This window comes from Hylaeus anthracinus, unplaced genomic scaffold (assembly GCF_026225885.1).
Source record: "Hylaeus anthracinus isolate JK02 unplaced genomic scaffold, UHH_iyHylAnth1.0_haploid 11981, whole genome shotgun sequence".
Classification (NCBI taxonomy): domain Eukaryota; kingdom Metazoa; phylum Arthropoda; class Insecta; order Hymenoptera; family Colletidae; genus Hylaeus; species Hylaeus anthracinus.
This window is the reverse complement of record NW_026534329.1, coordinates 8,212,856-8,224,078: the sequence shown is the minus strand read 5'-3', so window position 1 is coordinate 8,224,078 and position 11,223 is coordinate 8,212,856. Positions and strand designations below refer to the sequence as shown.

The 11,223-nt window shown below is 40.5% G+C and overlaps 1 protein-coding gene and 1 long non-coding RNA gene across 3 annotated transcripts in view; one reads left to right on the top strand and one right to left on the bottom strand.

Moving 5' to 3' along the window:
- Positions 1 to 10,533, top strand: part of LOC128885435 (protein qui-1) — a 38,381-nt gene extending 27,848 nt beyond the window's left edge. For both annotated transcript variants that reach the window (XM_054139484.1, XM_054139483.1), the window contains exons 14-20: positions 1,060 to 1,534; positions 3,105 to 3,411; positions 3,703 to 3,928; positions 5,045 to 5,240; positions 6,808 to 7,336; positions 9,358 to 9,621; positions 10,111 to 10,533. In XM_054139484.1, coding sequence (XP_053995459.1) covers positions 1,060 to 1,534; positions 3,105 to 3,411; positions 3,703 to 3,928; positions 5,045 to 5,240; positions 6,808 to 7,336; positions 9,358 to 9,621; positions 10,111 to 10,124 — 2,011 coding nt within the window. In that variant the 3' untranslated portion in view covers positions 10,125 to 10,533. The remainder of the gene's footprint in view (positions 1 to 1,059; positions 1,535 to 3,104; positions 3,412 to 3,702; positions 3,929 to 5,044; positions 5,241 to 6,807; positions 7,337 to 9,357; positions 9,622 to 10,110) is intronic.
- Positions 10,534 to 10,998: 465 nt separating this feature from the next.
- LOC128885485 (uncharacterized) overlaps positions 10,999 to 11,223 on the bottom strand; it is a 294-nt gene continuing 69 nt past the window's right edge. The window contains exon 2 of the long non-coding RNA XR_008459619.1: positions 10,999 to 11,167. This is a non-coding gene — a long non-coding RNA (uncharacterized LOC128885485). The remainder of the gene's footprint in view (positions 11,168 to 11,223) is intronic.

Genomic DNA, 11,223 nt, shown 5'->3' with positions numbered 1-11,223 from the left:
CACTTCCCAAACCACCCATTTCTAGAAACTCCAATATTTTTGGGACATCCTGTGTAATACATACAAGGTGTTCTATTTTAACTTGTGCACCATAATAACTCCAAAACATGGTGTTTTAGCAAAAAATGTTTCAACACAATTTTGACAGACCTTCTATGTCACTCATATACAGGGTGTCCCAAAAATATTGATGTTCCTTGAAAGGAGTGGTTCGGGGTGTGATTTGAAACAATATTTTCGGTAAAAAAAACGTTGTTTCCAATTACTCCCCGAACCACCCCTTTTGAGGAAGTCCAATATTTTTGGGACACCCTGTATATGAGTGACATAGAAGGTCTATCAAAACTGTGTTGAAACATTTTTTACTAAAATACCATGTTTTCGAATTATTATGGGGTACAAGTTAAAATAGGACACCTTGTATGTATTATACAGGGTGTCCCAAAAATGTATAATCATACAAGGTGTCCTACTTTAACTTGTACACCATAATAACTCGAAAATATTGTGTTTAAGCAAAAAATGTTTTAACACAATTTTGACAAAACTTGTATGTCACCGATGTATAGGGTGTCTAAAAAATATTGGAGTTATGGAAAATATTGGAAACAATATTTTCGGTAAGGAAAAAGTTGTTTCAAATCACCCACCGAACCGTCCCTTTCAAGAAACTTCAACATTTTTGTAACACCCTGTATATCGGTGACATAGAGGGTTTGTCAAAATTGTTTTCGACAAAACATTATCCGTGAAAACTATTTTCTGTTGTCGATCAAGTAAATTTTATAATTGAAAATGCAACTTAGGTTTTAGCAAGTTGACTGTTCTCAAGCTTCGATAGCTTTTCGAATCAGCAATCGATACGTGTTATTAGACACGTTCTGCTAGCAATTTTGAGAAAATGTTCAACAACTGTGTGATCACCTACAGTGGCAAGGTGACTCGATTCTTTCTTTGGCTTTCTACATCCACTGTCTTTGAACGATTTGAACCAACTCATACCGAAACACTCGTGAAGTAGAATCACCACATAAACGAAAATTTCTGTTTTCCGTTTAGTGGAGGTGAGGATTCGAGAATTATCGTGACAAGTTTGCAGAACGGCGAGGTTCTGACCAGAGTCGACCACCATAGAGGCCCGGTGAACTCGATTCGCGTCGATTCTGCTGGGGAGATTCTTGTATCTGGCTCTTCCGACTGTACCGTCTGTTTATGGTGTCTAAAGAAATTCACCATGTTGAAGTGCATCGTTTTACCGTCGCCTGTGACGATGCTGGACGTATCAGCGGATTCTGTTTTCCTGTTGGCTGTCTGCGAGGACCAGAAATTGTACTTGAGATCTTTGGCCACGGGAACGGAGATTCACACGCTCAGAGGCCATCAGGGTGTAGTAAAAAGTATTTGTCTGGCGAAAGATTGTAGAAGAGCGATCGTTGGTGGAACCAATGGCAAGGTTTCCATTTTTGATATGCACAGTGGAAGATTGACGAGGACGTTATCCACGAATCCATCGTCGGACGTTACTTCAGTCAAAGTAAGGGTATTTTCTGTTTCTTAGCGCTTGTATTGCGTGGAGAAATTAATTTTGAGCCCTTTTAAAGTAAATTTATTTGTATATAAAAAAGGCTGTATTAATTTTCCGTTAGTCACACGTTTCATGAGAACACATACAGGGTGCCCCAGAATCGTTGTAAGAACCGGAAACGGGGGGTAGCTGAGACGATTCTGAACGAAAATTTCCTTTGCAAAAAAGTCGTATGGTGCTTCGTTTTTGAATTATTAATGAAAAACCGTCGACCAATCACAGCGCCCGAGTAGCGCGAGCTCAGCCGTAGGAGCATAGGCTCGAGGCAGGATTGGCTGGACCCAGTAATAGGGCCCGCCTCTCGCGGCTAAGCGAGACCCATCCTACCCCCTCCTTCCGGTTCTTACACTACCTCCTGCACACAGGATGTCCCAAAAATGTTGTGACACCTTGAAAGGGGTGGTTCGGGAGGTGATTTGAAACAACTTTTTCCTTAGCGAAAATGTTGTCCGAGGCTTCATTGAAGAGATATTAACGGAAAACACAGACCGGCCATATTGGATTCGCCATTTTGAGTTTTGCAATTCTGATATCAGATTCAAAGGTTGCTGTTCAAAAAAGTCAAAAATACCAAGTTTCATAGAAATCTCATAACTTTTTAATATAGATGTCAGCCACATTGGATCCGCCATTTTGATTTTGCAATTCTGATATCAGATTCAAAGTTTTGCGGCTCAAATAAGTTGTTTCAAATCACCTCCACTCTGTATATACAGGGTATCCCAAAAATATTGTAACACCTTGAACGAGGTGGTTCGGGAGGTGATTTGAAACAATCTTTTCGGTAAAGAAAACGTTGTTTCAATCGTCCCCCGAACCGGCCCTTTCAAGGAACTCCAATATTTTTGTAACACCCTGTATATCGGTGACATAGAGGGTTTGTCAAAATTGTGTTGAAATATTTCTTGCTAAAACACCATATTTTCGAATTATTATGGTGTACAAATTAAAATAGGACACCTTGTCTGTATTATACAGGGTGTTTCAAGAAATGTTAGAGGTCATTGAACGGGGTGGTTCAGGATGTGATTTGAAACAACTTTTTCCTTAGCGGAAATGTTGTCCGAGGTTTCGTTGAGGAGATATTAGCGAAAAACACTGACCAATCAGAGCGCGAGTATACCGGTGGAGCGCTAGTGGTAGCGTATGAGTGCGGCCGTTTAACGCGTAGCGCACGCTCACCGCGTGCGCTACTCCGACATCCTCGCGCTCTGATTGGTCAGTGTTTTCCGTTAATATCTCCATAACGAAGCCTCGGACAACATTTTCGCTAAGGAAAAAGTTGTTTCAAATCACCTCCCGAACCACCTCTTTCAAGGTGTTACAACATTTTTGGTACACCCTGTATACAAGTTGATTTTTATAAAGTGGCCGACGTATATCTCTGATGTTTATCTCTGAAATTTGAATTCGTATTGAAAAATAGTCTAAACAAAAAGTAATCAAAGTCCCCGACTTTTTAAGGCAACAGCATTTCCATTGACAATATCGTCGATATCGTAGTCTATATTTGTTTTAGGTGACGGAAAAGGACGACTTTTTGATAACGGCTGCCGAGAATCGAGTAACGTATTGGAGTTTCCGGGGAGAGGAAGCATTTTCCAAACCTAAAAAAACTGGCAAGCAAGAATCTTTGCATCCGCACACGGCCTCTATCTCTTGTTTGGATATATCTAGAGACGGAGCAATGGCGGTCACCGGTGGAGTCGACTCACTCGTCAATCTATGGCAGTTGAATACGCACGAATTGCTTTCTACTTTCGAAGGGCATATTGCCAGCGTTACGTGCATCGCATTCTCAGCTTCTGGTTTATTCATCGCTTCAGGTGTGTATGTCCATTGTTTGCATGTTTAAATATAAATATTCTTCGATTCAATAATTCAATCATCTTCAAACAAATTTTTCCGGTAAGATAGCATTTCAAGGTCATATTGTTAGTATAGATAGTATAGATTATAAATACCGGCTTAGCCGCTCGGCCGGTAACTTGCTAGTTACCACAGCAGTTACCGGTCGGTGAGCGTTGGAGACAAAAAGTCGATTAATCGACTACCGGTCGGTAAAGTGTTAAAATTATCATTACCATCAATATAATAGAGTCTGTATCCAAACACAGGTTCGGAAGACAAAACGGTTCGCGTTTGGGGTTTGACGTTGGGCTTGGTGGTAGCAACGTTTAAACATCAAGCACCGGTCACGTCGGTAACAGCAATGTTCGACGGCCGAAGAATTGTGAGTTCTGACCGAGGGGGCGCAATTCGAGTCTGGGCGGCCGATACTGGAACTTTAATTCAGTCCGTGTGTGGACCAGGCCGTTGCATCACAGTCTCTCCTGATATGAGGTGCGTGCCACTAATCATTTCTACCCCTCATTTACTTCATTTTTTACTAAATTTATTTACTAATTTGCTAATTACTAATTACTAATTATTTCAGTTTTTTTTCTAATATACAGTGGGCCCCCATAAGTATTCTTACCCTCTTTATCTATTGAAGAAACTTATCAAAATTGAATTACAGATTCGACGTTCTCAAATAAAGTTTTCATTATAAATATATACAGCGTTCCCCAAAAATGTTGTAACACCTTGAAAGAGATAGTTCGGGAGGTGATTTGAAACAACTTTTTCCTTAGTGAAAATGTTGTCCGAGGCTTCGTTAAGGAGATATTAACGGAAAACACTGACCAATCAGAGCGCGAGCCTAGCGTGTAGGCTACGCCTACCATGGGCGGCCCACAGGCATCCTCCCGCTCTGATTGGTCAGTGTTTTCCGTTAATATCTCCTCAACGAAGCCTCGGACAACATTTTCGCTAAGGAAAAAGTTGTTTCAAATCACCTCTCGAACGACCCCTTTCAAGGTGTTACAACATTTTTGGGACACCCTGTATATTTATGAAGTTTATTCATGTGCATATTTATAATGAAACATTTATTTGGAAACATCAACCTATCATTTAGTTTAGAAAAATTTCTCTAACAGCCATACAAGGTACGGATAATTATGCGACTGACTGTATATTTATCAAATATTTACTAAATAGTGTGTTAAATAGTATGTTAGTATTTTAGATGAACAATTTAAAAAAAAATATATATATATATGAAATTGTCGAAAAAGTTTATTTTTTAATTCTTCTTGGAGGAAAAATATATAAACAGTTGCCTAATTAAAAAAAATTCGTAGATCTCTTAACAATAAACATTTTGTATTGAAACTTTTTTACATTGTAGATCTCACGAGACGCTACAAAAGTTATTTAGAAAGTTTTTTTCTAAAGTAAAACTCAATTTCTTAAAAATGAGAATGACAGTTAAAGGGAAATTTCCAAACACACATATATTTTTTTAAATCCTTTGCAATTCCAAAGCGAGCTCAATAACTTCATTTGGTTACTCTCATTAAGAATGTTGCATTATGTAATTGATTTCACCTTATAACGAAAAGAAATTTTCAGGTTTGCAGTATGTGGAACAGGTGACAATCAAGTACGAATAGTAAGCTTAGGAGCTGGCCCAGAGGAGAAGTATCAGGTGACGCATTCCCAAGACATTACCTGTCTCGTGGTTACTCCGGACTCTCGATCTTTGATTACGGGTTCCATAGATATGAGTTTGAAAGTCTGGCAACTCGCCAGTGGCAAATTATCGCAGGTTCGTTTTTCAATCATCTTACTATAATTATTCGCATGACTGTAAACATTAAATTACACGTTCAAATAGGGGTCACAGAAAATTATTAAGAACAACCGACTGAGGGTTAAATACTGACGTTTCAATATTTCTTTAATTACAAATAAACTTCTTCGTTTGACCATCGATCTAGGTACCGCAGTAATTCTCACTTTCAAGTGACAATTTTTATCCCATATACATGTAACAAAATTCACCAGTAATGAAAATTAAAATCCTTTTTGCAAAAAATGGCGTCTATTGATAAATTAAAGGGCTAGAGTATTTTGACTGTATTTTAACTGCTCATTGATAAATTAAAAGGCAGCTATATATATATTATCCGATATTCCTGGGGAAGAATCCGAGGTTACATGGAACTACATAGGTACATGGATTCAGGAGACCCGGAGCCAGTGATGGACGTTCGTGGGATTTTTCCTTCGTGGAATTCCTTTCTGCGCATGCGTAAGCTGACGTCACAGCTACATGTCGTCTGCTACCATACATATATCCGAACCGCCAGAGGTGCATTTAAGGGGCTTGTGCAATTTTCCCGAGTTTTTAACGGACAAATTAAGTACAAGAGTGTTAGTTTTCGTAAGTGTAATATTAAGGGAAATTAAAAAAAAATGGATAATGAACCGCAGCCGTCCACGTCAAGAATCATCGAGGAAAAGAAGAGGACATTATATTTTGTTCCTTACTGGGATCCAATAGTACCCTAAATTCTAAGTAAGTGTATACAGCAGTGAGGACTGCAACGCTCGCTCCAATGCGCGTGATCAGGAAAAATCCCACGAATGTCCATCACTGCCCGGAGGTCCCCGCACCGGACAGCGCAAGAGGGTACCGCCCACAATACGAGCGGGGTCGTTGAAGGCGTGGTCCGGCACGCCCCGATCCTCCCCACTCTATCCTCCACGCGCTCCTCAAGGACCCAGTGGTTCTAAGGGGACCTCGTGTGGTCGGCCCGTCTCGAAAGAAACCATTTCCCCTTTCGAGGGTCGGGGTCACCTCACGCTTCGACCCTCCCCCCTACATTCACCGCACCCCTCCAGGGCAAAAATCGCAGGAAGGGGCGGAGTCCTCGTGTCCGGCCCGACTCAGGAGACCCGGAGATTTCTGCACTGGACAGCGTAAGAGGGCACCGCCCACAATACGGTCGGGGTCATTGAAGGCGTGGTCCGGCACGCCCCGATCCTCCCCACTCTATCTTCCACGCGCTCCTCAAGGACCCAGTGGTTCTAAGGAGACCTCGTGTGGTCGGCCCGTCTCGAAAGAAACCAGTTCCCCTCCGGGATTCGGGGTTAGCTCACACTCCGACTCCTCACATTCACCGCGCCCCTCCGAGGCAAAAGTCGCCGCAAGGGGCGGAATCCTCCTGTCGTTGAAGGCGTGGTCCGGCACGCCCCTCCCCTCTCCACCCCACCCCACGCACGTCCCTCAAGGAAAATTCCTCTGGGACCGAGTGGAGTTACCCTTTAAGAATATGAAAACATAGAACATAATTTAAAAGAAATGAAACGAATAATATAAATGTTTCTAGGTTCTTGTGGGTCATACGGACCACGTAACCTGCGTCGCAGTTTCCGTCCTCGACAAGTCCATCGTAGTATCCGGCTCCAGGGACGCTAACCTCATTGTTTGGGATATTAACACCGGATCAGATCTTCACACTCTGAAAGGCCATTTGGGTTTCATCACGTGCGTAAAATTGTCAGGCGACGGGAGCCTCGCTGCGTCGGGTAGCGAGGATAAGAGTCTCATTATTTGGGACACGAAAAAGGGCTGTTCTCTGAGCAGCATTATGTTACACGTGCCGGTTGTGGGCTTCGAGGTGTCCACAGACCTTTCTAGATTAGCGCTGCATCTTCTCGAGCACAAGTGCATGCCTATTCTCTGTTTACATAATACCCCGGCGCAGTACGTCAAGTTGCCGGATTACGTTGCCCCTTGGTGCGATATTAGAGACATGAGACCTGCTGGCCCAAAGAGACCGAATAAGAGACTGCTGAAGAAGGAGGTATCGCTGGATAGCGACACGTGGCAGAGGAAATACGGCCATCTTACATCAGGTTGGCTTTTGCGCGAAGTTCTTTTGTGTTATGTATTGGGTTGATGCGAAAGTAATCTCGTATTTTGTCCAGCAGCTAATCCAGCTAATTATGGTGTAATATTTTAAACTGTTAATTGTTCTGATATATTCAAAAGCAACTTTGTTTTATTTTCTATTTATATGATCAGCTTCTTATGGCTGAATTCGATATACAGTAAGGTCTCCATAAATGCACAAATTTTCTCTACCATAAATGCACAGAAACCAGCTCCACCACTGGGAGGTATACCTCTTGAGAGGCTTCAGAGTTCGATCGCCAAGCAGTGTAAACATGATTTGGAACCGGATTAATCTGTGAGATAATTTAATGCAACGGTGAAACTTTTTTATTATTAACTTTTTTGTTAAAAAACTTTTATCATCATGTTCCTGCCATTTTTCTGATTAAAATGAGCCCAAACAGGACGTAATTCGCAACATGTTTACTTTTAACAACTTATTATGTATCATATATCTGTGCATATATCGTAGAGCACTAACTAAAAAAAGATGGATGGTAAATATCATTCGAATTATATCGTGTTTGGGCTCATTTTAATCCGAAAAATGTCAGGAATATGATGGTGAAAGTTTTGCAACAAAAAAATTAATAATAAGAAGGTTTCACCGTTGCATTAAATTGTCTCAACGATGTACTCTGGTATTTTCGCTCCGTTCTCTTCTTTATTCCCTGTCCTTCTCTACATTCGAAGCTCGTCGGCAAACATCAGAGAATATACGAACTCTACTATAAACGCACAAGATCTGTCCCGAGCTTGTGCATTTATGGAGACTTTACTGTACAGGGTATCCTAAAATTGTTGGAGGTCCTTGAAAGGGATCGTTTGGAGGGTGATTTGAAACAATATTTTCGGTAAGGAAAACGTTGTTTCAAATCACCCCCTGACCCACTCCTTTCAAGGAACTCCAACATTTTTGCGACACCCTGTATATCGGTGACATAGAGGGTTTGTCAAAATTGTGTTGAAACATTTTTTACTAAAACACCATATTTTCGAGTTATTATGGTGTACAAAATAAAATAGGACACCTTGTATGTATTGTACCAGGTATTCCAAAAATATTGGAGTTCCTTGAAAAGAGTGGGGAAAAATGGGGTTCTGTAGAGATTTTTTAAACACCCTTTTCCCATTGGGACTCTTATACAGGGTGTCCCAAAACTCTTGGAGGTCATTGAACGAGGTCGTTCGGGGGGTGATTTGAAACAACTTTTTCCTTAGCGCAAATGTCGTCCGAGGCTTCGTTAAGGAGATATTAACAGGAAACCCCGACCAATCGGAGCGCGAGGATGTTAGTGGAGGGCGGCCACCTAGTGCCTAGCCTACGCCTACCGTGGGCGGTCCACCGGCATCCTCGCGCTCCGATTGGTCAGGGTTTCCTATTAATATCTCCTCAACGAAGCCTCGGACAACATTTTCGCTACGGAAAAAGTTGTTTCAAATCACCTTCCAAACCACCCATTTCAAGGACCTCCAACATTTTTAGGACACCCTGTATATACAGAGTGGAGGTGATTTGAAACAACTTTTTCCTTAGCGAAAATGTTGTCCGAGGCTTCGTTGAAGAGATACTAACGGAAAACACTGACCAATCAGAGGGCGAGTATGCCGATGGACCGCCCACGGTAGGCGTAGCCTACGCGCTACGCTCGCGCTCTGATTGGTCGGGGTTTTCTGTTAATATCTCCTCAACGAAGCCTCGGACAACATTTTCGCCAAGGAAAAAGTTGTTTCAAATCACCATCCGAACCACCCCCTTCAAGGACCTCCAACATTTTTGCGACACCCTATATAGTGTTACAAGTATTATGTCAATATAATACTGAATCATTGTGATGAATATTTAATCCTATAAAAGAAAATATGTATGCGCTGTAATTATACTTCACCACGTTCCAATTTAAATATTCGCAAAATATTGAACCACTAAGAAGAGGAATTGTGTTTTTGATGGATTTTTAATTGATAATATTTTTCTCAGGGATATCAGCGTCTTCGGTGGAAAATTTACAACGACGATTTAGTGTAAGCGCTTCCATGGATGATTTCAGTAAAGTTGGATTAACAAATAGCCCGTCTGGACTTGGTCCAGAGCAGGCAGCTCTTGCTCAGTCACAACATTTTGACCAACTTGAAGCTCTCTGGAACAAACAGTCCCCGCCTTCTAGACCACGACTTCATGGTAGAACATTGTCCAAACAAAGTTCGTTGCAGGCTACACTAATATCTGATTCTGAAGAAGAAGGTAAGTTATTATGTATATTAAATTTCTATTTCCTTTATATTATATAATAAAAATACTAGCTTTTCTTAAGACAATACTCTCGTATCTTAAAATTTAATCAAGCAATGTATGCTTCGAATGAACTTTGATTTTCAGTCTTCTAATAAATATATATAATAACAATTTCACACCGAAGAAACAGTACCTTAGTCGTTCATTGCCTAAACCAATTTGGTATTAAATTAAAGTTACTTCGATGTTACTGAAAGATTGTTAAAATGAATTCAAGGATGTTCATTACACGCATGTAGGAATATTTTAAACTTGCATATTATTAACGCTTTACGAACACATTTAATGAGCTTCAGTTTGAACCACCATAACAAATAGAATAAATAGACGTACAAACATTCGCGATACATTTTATTTTCGGTACAATAGAAATAAGATTATTAATAAATGAAAGATCGTAAATCTATTTCGGTGTAATCAATGACGTTTCTTTTTCAGATGTACCAGTTTAAAATAATGTTTCATTAGAAGACGAATGGAGTAAACTCTACAAAATTCTAATCGTCGCACCTTCTCTTCTCATCGATTGTCTTTCAAGGAAATAAAACAAATAAAAAAACCTAAAAAAAGAAATGAAGAGTACATCCCTACAAGAAGCTCCAAGTTTACGAATTTTTCGTGTCCGATGCAATAAACTATAGACGTATCTATAGACGTACGAATAGACGTACACATATATGTATATATGTATTGGGTTGTCCGGAAAGTCCATGTCAATTTTTGGTAGGTGGTACACGTTGAATATATCGAAGTGGTTGAAAACAAATAACATACATCCCTTAAAAGGTGAAAAGGTTTTGGAACAAAATGGCACCTATGTCATTCAATAAATATATAGTAAAATTCAAACGTGTTTTTGAATGTTCCTTATAAATTGGCACGAACTTTCTGGACAACCTAATATATGTATTGATATATATTGGTATGTACATATCAATATATATCAATACATATTGTAGAACGAGGCTCAGGTATGGGACAGGGTGGTGAAAGCTGAAGCAGTAATGGGTCAAATATGGAGTTTAGGAAAGAGGAAATTTTGAAAGAACTGGGAGAGAAGAACATGCCTATTCGACGTCTTGGCATATGGGCGGTGTTGAGCTATGGGGGTGGAGGTGTGGGAATGGAATACAGTAAAGACTGGATAAGTGCAAGACAGAATTGACTGGATAAATGCAAGATGGGTATCCCCAACACTGGGGGTGCCAGCGAGGAGAGTAATATGATCCTTGTTGTTTATTGTTTAAGGTGAATGGAGACTGAGTCCCCTATTTCATTACTATGTGTTTACTACTATTTTCCAATTTCTCTTTTTCTTTTAATGTCTTTCTTTATTTTTTCATTGTTTATCTTATGCCATATAGGTTCTTCGATACTTATATTTGTTAGAGGGTATTGAGCTAAGCTACATGGGGCTAGAGTGTACTGTGCTCAGTTACAAGAAGGTAGATGGTACTAGGCTCAGCTACGAGGGACTAGAGGGTACTAGGCTCAACTGTGAGGGGCTAGAGGGTATTGGGCAAAGCTACCAGGGGCTAGAGTGTCCTGTGC